This window comes from Corvus kubaryi, unplaced genomic scaffold, assembly GCF_017639235.1.
Source record: "Corvus kubaryi isolate FWS band 111438036 unplaced genomic scaffold, C.kubaryi_AGA036_p1.0 132, whole genome shotgun sequence".
Lineage (NCBI taxonomy): Eukaryota > Metazoa > Chordata > Aves > Passeriformes > Corvidae > Corvus > Corvus kubaryi.
In genome coordinates, this window is record NW_024580666.1 from 6,161,851 (window position 1) to 6,177,666 (window position 15,816).

General features: G+C 38.9%; 1 protein-coding gene across 1 annotated transcript in view; it reads right to left on the bottom strand.

Annotated features, from left to right (window-relative positions):
* Positions 1–15,816, bottom strand: part of LAMA1 (laminin subunit alpha 1) — a 100,864-nt gene that overhangs the window by 65,432 nt on the left and 19,616 nt on the right. The window contains exons 2-5 of the mRNA XM_042031045.1: positions 14,031–14,201; positions 13,570–13,682; positions 6,218–6,460; positions 519–698 (exon numbers count right to left, since the gene is read on the bottom strand). Of these exons, the coding sequence (XP_041886979.1) occupies positions 519–698; positions 6,218–6,460; positions 13,570–13,682; positions 14,031–14,201 (707 nt within the window). The remainder of the gene's footprint in view (positions 1–518; positions 699–6,217; positions 6,461–13,569; positions 13,683–14,030; positions 14,202–15,816) is intronic.

Below are 15,816 nucleotides of genomic sequence, written 5' to 3' on the forward strand. Positions count from 1 at the left end.
ACTGTCAGAATTCTATACAAACATTAATTTATGGGCTCTAAAACAATTGATTATAACAGCCTTTAAAAAATGAAGAAAATTCTTATAAGACATGAAAACTCACAATAGCTATGTTTTCAAATAATTATGTTTATGAACCACAGCATTGGGTCCCAAAATCCATGATACACCACAAAAGGTACTGCAGTGGCATCAAGAGCAACCTCAAGTGGCATTTCCATCAGCCAAACCATATTTTGATGATAAAGCATTACAAACACAGTTCCTAGCATAAATCATTTACACAAACAAATAAAAATAAAAACAATCTCAAAAAGCTTTTCCTCAAAGTTCTTTATGACAAGATACTGTTGTTAGTGGTGTCAAAGGGAAGGCAAAAATTATTTAACAACTTATCAAAGCCACTCTGTGAATGGCAAGAATTAAGTACTTCCTCTTTCTCAAATAGGTCAGAATAGACTCTCCCATCAAGCTATAATCAAGCTATACTGAATACCATTTATGAACAATCAGCTTACCCTTCTGGTAACAATGGGGTCTAGCTCCTTAGGATCATTATGGCTGAGAGTCATGAGGTCAGCATTCAGAGTTCTAATACGCTGCAGTCGCAGGCGAATGTATCGTGCAGAAGTGAATTCCAACAGCTTCTCTGAAGGATCATCAGCGCTAGGCCTGCCATTGATCAGTGAAGTGTGAATCTAGAAAGAAAAGCTGGCTTAATCACAAACGGATCTGTGATTCATTTACCACAACAAACATCAGTCTGAGAATCAAAACCACAGAACTTAAGCTTGTTTCCCAACAACTCGGGATGGTCACATGTTAAACTACCTGGAGTTCCTTTTATTTCCCCACTGTCTACATGTAGGTAAAATTCCTGCTTCCTGACTCACACTGCTCTGAAACCACCATTATCAGCTCATCATAGTCCCAAATCTCCTGGGCTTTTGTGGAGATAGCATAAGGAGAAAAACCAAGGTAAAGTACCAAGTGAATCCCTAGTTCCTGCAGTCTTCCTCTCCCCCATTGAGATGGAATACATAACTCTGGCCGTAAGCCCGGTTTTGTCCTTACAGATTTCTTCTCCATAAATAGAAAGATCTTATTACAAAGCATAATCTGGTCTACGCTCTCAATCTGGGGTCATTAATCCTACACCTAGCAGTGACAGGCCTGCACAATCAGCAAGGAGTACTCAGTGATAAGAGAACGCAGTGGGAAGCCACAACACAGATGACAACTGAAAGCAAGGCACTGCCATCACAAATCCATTCCTTTGACCTACACCTTCCTTGCACAATTCCAGCTGGCCTCACTAAAACGACTTTTGGTATCAAGCTGCACAGCTTTTTCTGGCAACAGCCCCTTCCTTCTTTCCAAAACTACTTAGGAACACACAAGGATATAGTCTCCTATGACCATACAGTTCCTGCTCCATTTTATGTAAGAAACAGAAAATAAGACCCTACCCTACAGGCAGCAAACAAATGTTCAACAGTTCACCTGGTGTCCGTAACAAACAAAGGGTCATGTTTTGGGTTTGTCACCTGCATTTCAGAGTGCATGACATATTCTCATTTATGAAGGGCAATTTTGTCTCATATACTACTCTTCAATGTATAGTTTCAACTTTGTCCAGTACTGTCAAATTGTTCCCCTGAAAATACTCCTACATGTTAAAGATTTTTTAATTATTATGTTAAAAAAATCTTAATTCTGTAGTGGAGATAGGGGCTCCCTAGAGAGTAACTGTGTTATTTAAAAAACAGACAAACAGAGGCTTGTAATAGAGGTCCCATTCCCAAAATTATAATTTTGACATTTATTGGTTAGCACCCTTCCTTCTTAATATTCTAACATACTGTGTTCAAAGATTTCCACTTTTCTAATAGCCCATCCATTTTCCAACTGCAGAGTAACAGTTATTAAAACCAAAACATTTTCCAGGTCTGATCCTGCAAATTAGCACCACCTTATATAACACTCAGCTCTCACAGAAATACAGAGAATTCTTCTAGTCCATTTCCTATGCTAAAGCAAGATTTACTAGAGTTTTGTTAAATGTTTGACCAGTCTGTTTCCAAATACCAGTGTTGGTGCTTACTTTACAATTCTCCAAGGCAATGTATTCCAGGCCTTTCCAGCTTTATTGTTAGAAATGCTCCTAATCCCTAAACCATGTTTTCTGTTCTTAGATCCTGTCACAGACATGCAGAAGAGATTCTTCCTCCTCGTACCAATGTTTTATGCAGCTGAAGACTGAACATGCCCACCACATCTCAGACTGTTCTCTTGAGGCAAATTGGTTGTGACATACGCATTCAGAAGTCATGTTTTCTGCTGGGAATTACAAAGCAGACCTGTTGGTCAAATATTCAAGTATCACTGCCCTCCTTTTGGTGAAAAAATTTTAACACAAATGTACTCAACTATAGACAAACACAATTTCAGCATGGAGCACCACATCCTACTGTCATTCACGTTTTGGTACTGACGTAGAATTTGCTGGGCTCACTGCAACCCTTTGATTTCCTCAACAAAGAGAGGAGGACCCAGCCACGGCACTGGAATTTCTAACTGTTTGCTTTTTATCACCAGAGATTTAAAGACCCAGAAAAGCCTGTCACAACCAGTTGGCCTTACCTCCCATGTGTCACATGCCACTTCATTTAACAGTCTTTCCTGCCTAATATATACTCTCACTACTCATAAGTAGTGCCTTCAAGTAATGACATGAGTCACTTTTTTACTCTAAAGTTAAAAGCTTGAACAGTAGGAATTCTACTGTCTAGAAATTCTACTAGTAGAAATTCTGTAATACACTTAAATTTTTATAGAGACTGTAGAGGAATCTTTCCAAGCAGAAAAAGAGAGAAACAGTAGGGATATTGACTAAGATACTAAAGAAGAAATATCATGATTCTCCTTGCACACTGCTAAATTTGGCTAATACATTCCTTATATAAGCTTATACACCCTGATATTTCTGTATTATATTTTTTTAGCTTACTTGTCCTTCATAATTCAAGACCATTTTCAAACTGCGCCTTAAGCCATGCAATTCACCATGAGTCCTAAATTGATTATGTAAATTGCCAGAAGCAGATCTTCAAGCAGTATATAAATTAGGCAAACAAAAGAACTTGCAGTCGAGCACCTGTATCTCTTCAAACCTGTGAAAAATCTAGCAGCTAAACTGGCAAAATGTCTGATTTGGCAAAATATGTTATTAATGACATCCATATTTAGATATGTGGTCTTTTTACCCTAACAGTTATTTCACATCAAGACTCTCCAAGCAGACGGCAGAGAACTGAGATGTTAACATGCTGGATACAAGGCAGGCACATATAGAGATCAGCTTTCAGGATTCATACTGGGCCACTCTTAAGTTCAACAGATTGGTGATAACAAATTACAAAGCCCTAAATACATAAATGCACATTGTGAGATATTCTGTGCAGGGAATACTCCTGTCTGACAGACAATCCAGTTACGAAAGAGCAGCCTGTCCTTTGTGAGTCACAGCTTTTATGCATGTGTGTTTATCTGCTGGAGGGCAGGAAGGCTCTCTAGAGGGATCTGGACTGGTTGGATTGCTGGGCTGAGGCCAGTTGGATGAGGTTCAACAAGGTCAAGTGCCAGGTCCTGCCCTCGGGTCACAACAACCCCAGGCAGTGCTACAGGCTGGGGTAGAGTGGCTGGAAAGCTGCTCAGCAGAAAAAGACCTGAGGGTGCTGGCTGACAGCAGCTGAATCTGAGCCAGCTGTGCCCAGGTGGCCAAGAAGGCCAATGGTGTTGGGGAAGATGAAACAGGAAAGCCTTATAAATATGGTTGCCTGACAAAAGATTTTGGGACTATGAAAACTACAGGCGACATCGAAATGAAAGCCACTTTTGAAATACCAAGTCTTAGTTACTGAACAACTGGAAAACAATGGTATGGCCGACTGAAGGTAATCCCCTCTTGATTGAACAATACCCTCTGCTTGCAGGCAGGTCCAAGGGTCAGAGCAGACCCTACTAGCTCAGCAGAAGGGGTCCAAAGAGTAGTTTTGAGAAGTTAAGATGTAACACTCTATGGTAATATAAGAACTCTTATAGGCTGTATGTAAATGCTATAGGATTTGTATCTTGTATTAGATTGGTTAGTGACAATTAGAATATTCAGTACCGAAGATGATTTATTGTATTGTAACCAGGACTTCACGATTCCATTCCATTCCACTCTTACACACTCTTACTACTTCTTCTTCACTCTCATTCCTCTCGCTCTCTCTCTCTCTTTACTTACCCGCTTACTCTCTTGCTCTCTTAGGCCTGCTCAGAGCTGCAGCTGGCAGCTCTAAGCAGTGCCCCTGTACCCACGCCCTTTGCAATAAACCGCATGTTCCAAGATCTGCTTATAGAGATCTCCCGACCGTCTGTCTACGCCCGGTCCAGACCGAACCCACCAGAGTCCCTACACAATGGCACCCTGGTTTGTATGAGAAATTGTATGGCCAGCAGGGCCAGGGCAGTGATTGTCCCCCTGTACTCCGCGCTGGTGAGGCTGCACCTCACATCCTGTGTTCACTTCTGGGCCCCTCAGTTCAGAAGGACATTGAGGTGCTGTAGTGTCCAGAGAAAGGCAACGGAGCTGGTGAAGGGTCTGGAACACAAGACTTACGAGGAGCAGCTGAGGGAGCTGGGGTTGTTCAGCCTAGAGAAAAGGAGGCTCAGGGGTGACCTTATGACTCCCTGTAACTACCTGACAGAAGGCTGTAGCCAGATGGGGGTCAGCCTCTTCTCCCAGGCATAAAGGAACAGAACAAGAGGAAATAGCCTCAAATTGTGCCAAGGGAGTTTTAGTTTGGAAGCAAGGAAAATATTTTTCATGGAAAGGGTTGTCAAGCTTTGGAGTAGGTTCCCCAGGGAAGTGGTGGAGTCACCATCCCTGGAGGGACATGTAGATGTGTCACTTTAAAAACATAGTTTAAGGGTGAAGTTGGCGGTGCTGAGTTAATAATTGGACTCAATGACCTTAAAAGTCTTTTCCAACCTGAAAGATTCTGTGATTCTCCATAGTACACAGAAATTTAATTCTGCCATTTTTTGTATTATGCTTTTCTATCACTGCACTCAGAAAAAACCCCAATGTTTTGGATATTGTAGCCCAATTAATTATGTGTGCCATCAGGACCAATGAATGAGAAGAAAAATGTCACTAAATTGAATTTCCGGCATCCCTGGAGTGGGAGTTGTATGGCCTACTAAACGTACATGACAAGCAGCACTGTTCATATACAGTCAAACTAAGGGTTTTCTGGTTAATTGTGTGGAGAGATAGGTTTAGGTTTCTTCATTCCATCTGATCTGTTGGTTCTATGTTGATTATATGTTCATCATATGCTCACAACATTGCAATAAGCATTTTATTAAAGTAAATGGGACTTTACTGAATTCCACTGGTTCTTTTCTTGCTGATAATTTTAATTTTACATGAATGGCTACATACAGTCCAATCTTTTTAAAACCAAGAAATAAAAACATATTGATTTCTATGAAGCTAGGAGTTACTAGCATTCTCCATGGGATAACACCACACTTATTATCACAATCATACACTATAGCATTCACGATGGAATAACTGCTGGTTTTAATGTATCATTTCATTATGTGGCTGCCTCTTTGTAATAAATTACACAAGTACCGTGAATAGTTTGCTAAAAGAAAGAACAATCAACAGCAAGGCTGCACAACTCATAGCTCTTTTAATTATGCTACATCCTTGAAACAATGCCAAGGCTTGTTTAGGAGTTCCAGCTGTGCCGAGCACTTCAACAGTGTTTGCAGCTTTATCTCACACAACCAGGTGTTCCTAACACAGGAGTTTTCTCCACTAAATGAAAAAACTGGCAGAACACAGAGCCTCTGTTATAGCTTTTCGGGATAAAGGAACTAATAATTCACAGCTAATTGCTACCATCAAATTATATGGAAAGAGAGAACAAAGAGTTTAGTAACGGGAACACATAGAGCCAAAGATGTATTTCATCCCAACATTAAGCAGTTTGCTATACTAGTACGTGATGTAAAGATAATGTTACTAAAGAAGAATAACAGATGATCTGGTAGTGCTGAGGGTGATGAACTCTGTAACTGCAATTCAAATGTTTTCAAACTGCTATCAGTCCATGTTCTTAATCACAAACTGCAAGTACAAAAACAAAGATACCTCTCCATGTTCCAGGGGAACTAGTCTGGAATAATAGGAGGTGCAGATCACTTCATCATCTCTCTTGTAAGTTGGAGGCCCAATTCTTGGTGTAATATTGTAACGAGTTAAACATTCAGTATCACTAATTGCATAGTACTGCCATGGTCTGAACTCCGTGCCATCTATGGAGCGTTCCAAAATCCAGTTTCCAGGTCGTGGAGCATTAGCAGCTTTGATGATGACATATGCAACTTGAAAGACCTGAAAAAAATGCAAGAAGAAAATTTTAACACTTCACTGTACTGTAAAAGACCACCAGAAGCCAACTGGGGTAGTAAATTTAAATTTTAAAAGCAGTATACGATTTGCCTGGGAAGAGGGTAGAATTTGGTACAGTAACTCTGGATAAATTTTTTGCACAAACATTCGACAAGAGAGGTCCATCTAATTGTGTCCAGGGCATCACTCTGTGCTGATGTAATAGCTGAAACCTATATCTATACTGCACATTTCAGTATTAGTTGGGTATAACAATCTGTGGGAAATGTTTAGCTTTTCTGAACCACTGAGGGCTTCAAAATCTGGGGTTTGGTTGGGTTTCCTTGTTTGGTTTCTTGTGCTTGGTTGTTTGTTTTTGTGGGGTTTTTTACAGATGTAGCCCAAAAAACTCTCTGTTTTACAATTTAGCAGGGAATGTAATCTTCTCTGTAATAGCATTTCTGATAAACTTCTTACACCCTGTGTTAAAAATAATCTTTGCATTCCAAATTCATCCTGTGTTGAAGTTGTTTCAAGTAGTAGCAGACTATTACAGACACTGCCAAAAATACACAGAGATAAATAAGCTGAATGTGACAAAAATAAGCATGATAAAAAAGGTAATATTCTTAAGTAAGGTTAAGACGTATATGAGCTATGCAGGTATCTTGACTATTGATTGATTGATTCTGACAATCCAAAGTGAAATCCTCATCCATACAACAGGACTGTTGAGCACTTCTGTGAGTAGGCAGGGCAGTAATTAAGTTCATATCATCTCTTAAATTACCTTGTCATGGCAGCCAGCCTACCTGCACTGGCCACCCAGCTCGCTACAGCATCAGACACGAACACTGAAGTGCACTTCCAGCAAAGCCACTGTGTCATCCCTTACCCAATACCTACTACATCACCTCACTCAAAAAGGCTGGATTTGCAAATCCATAACACTTCTATACAGGAGTTTAATGTTTCATATACACTGGAATAACAAGCCACATTTAGATGAAAGAAAAACTCTGTATGATTCAACCATCTCAGAGAAATGTATTCCCACCTGAGCAGACTGCCTGGTTGGCTGCTGTTATAATCATAATTCCTGTCTGCATGTGTAGTGTTAATACTATGTTGAGCTCCAATTGGCTGCACTCAATTCTTTCATCCGTTATGAATTTAAATTTTTAGGTTTGGGGGTTTTTTTTCTTGCAATACAGATTAAAGCCAGAGCAAGAACAATACTTGCCACATGAAAGCAGGTTTTGATTTTGCCAAATGGGGAAATAAACTCACAAAGATAAATAGTAACTGCATTGTATATGCAGTTCAGAAAACTACTTTTGAAACAAAGCATTATTTAAGTGAGTAAAGCTTTGATTAGGAGATCTTGCACACGTGAGAAGGAAAAAAACATTGGTGGTACTTATCTTCAAATGATTTACTACATATATCATCTTTATAAAAGTAAAACAATTTTATCAGACAGAACTTAAACTACAGTATTCACTTGGTTTCACTTTCTTTACAGGCACTCCAGTTTTATCCTTTTAGACATCAATCACATAAAAACAGAACATGTCTAATTGTTTCAATAAGTATGAAAATATACAGAAAATTAGGATTTTACTGTGATGCTTCAGGAATGCAAGCAGATGCAAGCCAGCTCACTCTTTAGTCAGTCTTACGGTCTTAGAAATAAAATTTCTCTGGGGTCTGTGAATCCTCTTTTGTTCAGCGCAGTCTTAAAATTTGATCGAAGTGAATATCAAGAATTATAATCCAGCTTCCATGAAGAGAAGACCCCCTTTTAAATAAAGCCTACATCATGCCAACAATCTCCAGTGGAAAAAATAAAAGCCAAAATACATGGTTTTAACGGAACAAAGTACATCATTTGGGCAGACTTCAAGCCAAACAATTATATTCCCTACACACATTTCATTGTTCACTTAGTGGCATTGAGTTAAATACCCCTTTTGCACTCAAGTTATGCACAAGCAGAATCTGGTGTATCATCATTTCAGTACCCAAAACCTGAAGACTCATATGTGACAGGAGTTGCTTGTATGGGTATTTTCTCCATCACATACGAGAACTTCACAAAACTATTAAAACTAGAGTTTTATTGACTGGGCTTAGAAACAGCTATGCACTTCCAAGTTCCTTTGAAGTCAGTAATCTTTCTCAAATGCATAAAAGATGCAAGACTGGAACCCAAACTTTTTTCAAATACCATGGTAGAAAACCTCCCTCAAAAAACTCTCATATGTCCTTTATTTATTTATTTTTCCTCTCTGCTTGCTGTCATCAACTAAACTGCTTCCCTACTTATTACACAGTTGGCTGAACAACAAATGATCTACTTTTGATTACATTGAGATTTTTCAAGACCCATTATAGTGTGCAGCTGATGTGGCTAGTTTTAAATCCAGTTCCAACTAGTAACAATGAGATATCTTTCATCACAAACCAACTGCTGCAGTAAAAGGTATTCACGAGAGTATGCAAATTAAACTTACTTTAAATATCAAGTTCCTTGGTGAGGGGGGAGTGAAGGGAAAAGCCAGTTAAATATTAACATTTTCACAGCAACTGTGCACAAATTCAATGCACAATTCAATAAATTCAATCTCTCTCAACTTTTCCATTTACACACATAGTTCACAGGTATCCCATTTTACTTCACAGGTAAATTCCCAAGATAATAAATATCAACAGCTTCAGGAAAATTTGTCAGTCCCTGAAATAATGTAGGTTAAATAAATAAATTAAGGATTTTGTATAAATGCTCTCAGACTCAAGAAGTCACTAGATAACCTACCAGTAGGAGCTTTATTCTCAGGGATTATGTTTCCAAGCAAGGGAATGAAGCTGGAAGAAGGGACCAAGGTGTCCACAGGGTACACAGATGAATATCTTTCAGGGAATGTCTGTAGGTAGGGGTTTTGCAGACCTCATATCCCACAGCCTCTGCAACCCACAGTGGGCCAAGAAGTTCACGTCATGCAAACTGATTTTCCTTTGAGCACATTTTACAGAATTTGACTTTTACAAGTTCTTCAGGTTTGAATATCACCAAAGGCAGTTTCTTATCACTTTCCACCTTCATTCAGTGCCCACCAACCAGCCATGTGATAAACCTGAGCCAGAGCTAATGATTTGTACACTTTAATTTGACTGTATAACTTTCTCAGAACTAATTTCCTTATTGAACAACAAGGGTAAAAAGGGCAAGTCAAAGCAAGTTAGCAATTCCCAAGCAGACACAGATCAAAAGTGTCATTTTACAGGCATTTCAGTCCTGATTGTTAAGATCAGCTAAATAAACTTGTACTAAAAAAACCTCTTCTTGATAGCTGCAATGCCAGTAAACCAAGAAATTTCTGCTTTAATTAGACTTTCTAAAAACCTTGTCTCTCTGAATGCAGATCCACCAACACGAAGTGCATCGTTCTTGAATACTCTCAAAGAGTAGAAGACTACATGAAGGGATGTATCTCAGCTTATATTGTTCACAGAAATATTGTTTTAAGAGATAAAGATAGCTTCAGGCTCTTAGACACAGTGAAGCCTAGCAATTGTTTGCAACATTTTGCTCTGACGATTCTGTGATGTTAAAAGTGCAAAATACACTAAATCCAGCAGAACTTCTAGTCTCATTAATTATCTTTCTGTTAAGATTTTGATTCATTATGTGCAAACCTTAATTTGGAATAGAAGGAAAATTCATTTTACACAAGAATTTTTTTGTAAGCACGTACGGATGAACACCCTGAATCTTGCATCATCAGTTTTACAAAGCCACAAAGGACTTTTGAGGAAGCTTTCCACATACAATTCATTAACATTAGTCCTGTGAAGCCAACAGAACAGCATTTTTTTACATCAGCAAACCATGTATCTTTACAGAAACCTGTTCTTGCCAGTTCATTTCAAGATGAAAGCTCTGGAAAAATCATATTATAATATTTACATTCCTTTTCACTTTGTAATAGCAGAAACTGCAAATTACTCTTACATCAGCCTCTGAGTGGTAATCCAGTACTCATAGAATATCCATGAGCTATGACTTAATCAGAAGTGGAGTTGTTTTCTCAACTCAACTTAATACTATGGGTCTTCCAACAAGAACTAGTCTTGCTTTGCAGTTCAAGAACTTTTTGATATACAAACATCTGCCTTTCTGCTACACCAAGGATACAGAGTACATTTAAATATCTTTAGAAGTCCGAAGCATGGTAATAAAACTGAGGTAAGTAGTCTTTGTTTAATGGTGTCACAGAGTAATATTTTACAGCTGGCTCAATCACACCACTTAAGTGTACCATAGCCAGGATTTATTAGAATTGTAATTTCACCCTGCAACTGCCCAGAGGAGTCAAACTCAGGCAAAAAATGCTGTTTTTATAGAAAACTGCTGCTGTGTATTTCTTTCTGTAGAACTACCAGTGTAGGAAGCACAAGGTCATAAATCAAATCTCAGTGTCTTTCACATCAATCCTACACCTCATTGCTAAACTACTCTTTCCCCAGTTCTGGATCATTGCCATAAATTTAATGGAAAGGGGGAGGAGGAGGCAGTGGTGTGGGGTGTGGGAAGGAAATACTATCATACATCTGGATCCTGGAAAGACTGAAAGGCATGCTAGAATAAATGTACCTAGTTGTCATGATGTATATGAGCTAGAAAATCATGACGTAAGCACTAACCTTACAAAATGCTATATTAGCTATAAATAGCACAGATTCTGCAAAGGAGAAAGGTAAAAACAGCAATTTCCATACTGATTTTAGTAGCCAGCCCTCTTTTCTTACTGAGACCTCATCAAACTACTCTTTAGTACAGCTGGTTTTAGACTAAATAGACTAAGTACAAGGTAGAATATTAGCCGAAAGAATATGCTCTATTCCCTTCAACTTGGAGCCAAGAGATGAATACAGTCATAAAGATTCACCTAGGGAAACTGGAGTGGAGTCAGTGTTCACCAGCTAAGAGAATCTTCCCCATATTTGCCAGCCAAGGGTATGTTTCAGCATTTACCAACCCAACTGCTTTGATTATATCTCTAAACTCTACATTGGTAATAATCCCAAGGAACAATCAATTCCTCTTATTCCTAGAATTTCTGATAATTGCAAAAAAAACCCATAAATAATGACCAGATGTTAATTTTTCACATCACAAAGAGGTGTGAATATATTCTCTACTCTGGCAAGGAAAGGACTTGTTTACTTTAATACGGTACTTGACAGATATAACGCACAAAGCTTGAAATGTAAAAAAAAAAGTACCAGGGCTGAAGTTATACTGAACACAGGCACTGACTTCCAGAAATATTTTTCTGAAAGTTCCAGAAGACTATTTTAACTCATTCTGAAACAAATATATGAAGTAAATAATTACTAAAATCACTAAGATCCTTCACATGTTTTTCTTTTGTGTTCTCTTTACTTGTGCTGACTCGCTTAAAGTAAGCACACCAAGTCAGCTCTAATAACTCACTGACTTCAAGCAATCTCTATTAACCAAATCCTTTCTCACAGAGCAGTAATTTACATTCAGTTTGCATAGCCCTAGATGCCTTCTCTCTCTCAAACTCTCTAGGGAAAACACAGAAGAAAGGCCCCTTAGGGGAAACTTTTCAAATCGAATTAGTGAAACTGAGCGTGGGTCAGGAGAGGAAAGATATGTATTTGTTGAAACATAAGAGCACTATGACTGGAGAATAAAAGATTCAGAGGGCAGATCAGCTGGTCTGTTTCCAAAGTGAAATTGTTCTAGGAGGATAAAAACTAAGGCATCCCCTCCTCCTTCATTTTTCCTTCCTGTTTGTCCATTTACAAACCAAACACAAAGCTAACTCTTCAAACAACACAAAAATCCTATCCAAACCTTCTGTCACTGACAAAAGACACCCTGTGATTATTTTCCTAACAGTTCTGCTTTCTAATTAAAGAGCAAACTAGGCACTTGCTTAACCTATGCTTTATTTGAAAACATCAAAGTTAAACCTTCTGTTTTATCTTTAAAATAACTTTCAAGCAGGGTCTACAGATCCTGCAAAAGCTTCTTACTAATTCTACACCTCAAGTATGCATTTTTAGTACGTAATAGTTTCTTCTTCCAGAGTTTGGAAGCATCCCCATATTAATAAGGAATTGTTGAGCTATGATTTTCAAACAACTTAGGTAGGCCAGCACACAGATCTGTTCAAAGCAAAACAACAAGAAAAAGCCAAGAAAAATATTTCTTCACCAATTATTTTGTCTTTTCTTGGAGCATGGTAGGAGACTTCTGATTCTTGTATGTCTAGCAGACAAACTAATAAATTAGCAAATGCTCTCTACAGTTTAGCAGCCCAGCCTCCTGTCTAAGAATGATAAATCCCTCCAAGTTTGGCGATACAGAGTGGCCAAAACAGAGGAAGCAACTTTTGCCCAGAGAGTTCCAATCTCCCCAGGGTCACAAATCACTGTTTCAGAAATATAAACACTAACTCTGCATAACAGCTGACAGCAAAAGTTCCTAGAAGATATAGTTTAGAACATTTCTTCCCAGTGTTCCTTCCAACAAGATGGTGATCAGAATCAGTCAGATGCATCCTCACATAAAATGTGTACTTTGGCCAACAGCCTGAAAACATTGCTTTTTAAAAAGAAGTCCTTGAAAACACAGACTTCAAGTAACTTTTAAGAGATAAAAGGTGGAGGAAAATAGTATCATCGGACTCCTGGGGAAAAGACAGAAGGGTGAGGAAAAGACAGAGGAAAGTTACCAAGACAAAGGAATTAGTACAGATGGAATTGGTTACCAACAAAGAAAATGGATGAGAGTTTTTACTCTCATCCACACAAACAATTGTTACTGTGCCATAATTCACTTCTATTCCAGTCTGACAGGAATGAAATCTTCAAGATGCTCTAGAACAATAATTGAAAACCGTATCTGTTTAAAATAAGTTCATATTAACTTTTAACTATCCGTATTTAACTAAAGTGCTACTCAACAGTTAACTGCTACATATCCTACCATCTAAACACAGAGGAGCTGCAATCAATTGTATTGGCTTGTATCCTACATCCATTTAATGACACTCACATAAATGGTTACTCACCTGCCTTAAATCCAAGGTGATGGTGACCCAGTGGTATTGCCTTCCATTCTGAATGCTGGGACTCTGCCACCAGTTATTGGTACCATCGATTGCACTGGAAATTGGGTGCTGCTCTGTTTCAAAGCAAAATAATTAAACATCTCTTGAAAATAAATCTTTGAATTTTTCTGACCCAGCACATTTATATAACACGAACCACAATCTCTTCCTGTCATAAAGAAGTAAAAGCTGAAATCTGCCCTCAGACAAAAAGGTTGTCATTGGATCTTGCAGTTCTTAACGGTGATACACGGTGCTCACACTCTCTGTCAGCCCTTTGCTCCAAGGTAATTGCACTCACATAGTAGAGAGACTAAAACTAAAACATATTTCACTCCAATACACTCTGTATTCAAGGGGAAGAGTTAAAAAAAAGACACAAACCCATGAAACAAACAAAATCCAAAACACATGAAGCTTGCCTTTGGGATTGGCACTGTGACGGTCACAGACGCGGCACTGGGCATTGCGCAGGGGCCGTCCGGGGACGTGCTCCACCAGTTTGCAGAACATCTCTGGTCCCTTCTCCCCGCAGGTGGCATTGGTAGAGATGTGAGCATTGCTGGCCAGGTTCAAAATGGCAGGGAACAGGCCTTGAAAGAAATAATGTTTATCAGCCACATTGTAAGGCATGCAAAGTTGGCACCCTGACAGCAGTGTCCCTGTTATTTCACTCCACATTTGGATGCTTTATGCTGAGGAACACATGAGTTTGCAAACCAACTCTCCCAGTTACTAAAATTCTCTTGCACTGTGAATTGATCAAAACCTGGGGGACAAGTGGCCCACAGCCAGAATCAAAGAGGGATTGTAGAGCACGCACTCAGCTGGTGCGGAAAACGGCATTTAACACGAGCTCTTTGCAGCAGCAACACCACTGGCCTGAACAGGACACTCCAGACCTGAAAGATTTAAGGACTGAACTTTAGACCTTTGCTACAGGCTTTTTCTGCAGTCTCTGTAAAGTCTAAGGGATATTTTGCTTGCCACTTACTAATCTTTACACAAACACCTCACTGTACTTTCAAATAGTTTTGCTCTTATGCACTGGAGTAATGCAACAACAGACTAAGTTTCAAGATTACTGCTACCAGACCAGGAATCCTTTGCTTTTTTCTAAAAGGAGCAAAGTTTTACTTTGGTTTGAAGGCTACTGATAAAATTTTGGGAATACTGTATGTAACAGAAATTGAGCACAGCTTCTCAGCAAAGTTTTGATCAGCTTCCAGGCGTCCCTCATGAGCTAAAAAGCATCTGTTTCTTGCATGGTTATGGTGTAACAGAGATACTCCATTTCCAGTCAGAAGCAACTCTGAAAAAGAAGTAATTTTGGAAAGAGGAGTCCTGTCTTTAGAGATTAAGCCCAGTGGGCTAAAAACAAAGCTAGAGGCTTGGTATGGCACATTAAAAATGCCACAGGAATTGCTAGTGTTGCAATAGTAAGGTATTAAAATCACATTTTTCTTCTGTTAAAAGGAAATCTGAAAAAAAATCAAGCCATATTTATCAAAATATATGCCCTTTTCACTAGTAAAACTGTATGAATTATTTTACTTAATTATCTACCATATACATCAAAACAGATTGCAATATTAAAAGTTTTGCTTTCCTTAGCTGTTTATGCATATAAATATCTCAAAGGCAGGTGCCAAGAGGATGGTTCCAGGCTCTTTTTAGTGCTGTTCAGCAACAGGACAAGGAGCAATGGCCATAAACTAAAACAGAACTTTCACCTCAGCATGAAGAAGAACTTCTTTACATTGAGGGTAGCAGAGCACTGGAACAGGCTGCCCGGGGAAGTCATGGAGTCTCTCTCTCTGAAGACATTCAAAACCCACCTGAACAAGTTCCTGTGTAACCTGCTCAGGGTGACCCTGCCTTGGCAGTTGGGGTTGGACCAGATGATCTCCAGAGGTCCCTTCCAACCCTAAAAATTCTGTGATTCTGTGATCTCAACAAGGCTACATTCAATATTCCTTTAAAGTGTCTTTCCCCAGTAACTGCATTACCCTAGAAAGCCTGGCAAAAAGTTTCAGTGGTATTCAAGACTTGCCTCCAGCTATTGAAAATTTGGCTACCAAATTCTGCACCACAGTATGAATAACAAACAGTGTGTTTTCAATTGTGCTATACTTGAAATTTAATAGGAGGGAGATGGAGCTTTCTATTTTTTTTGAATCCTGACTTCATTGATGTTAAATCCAGGTC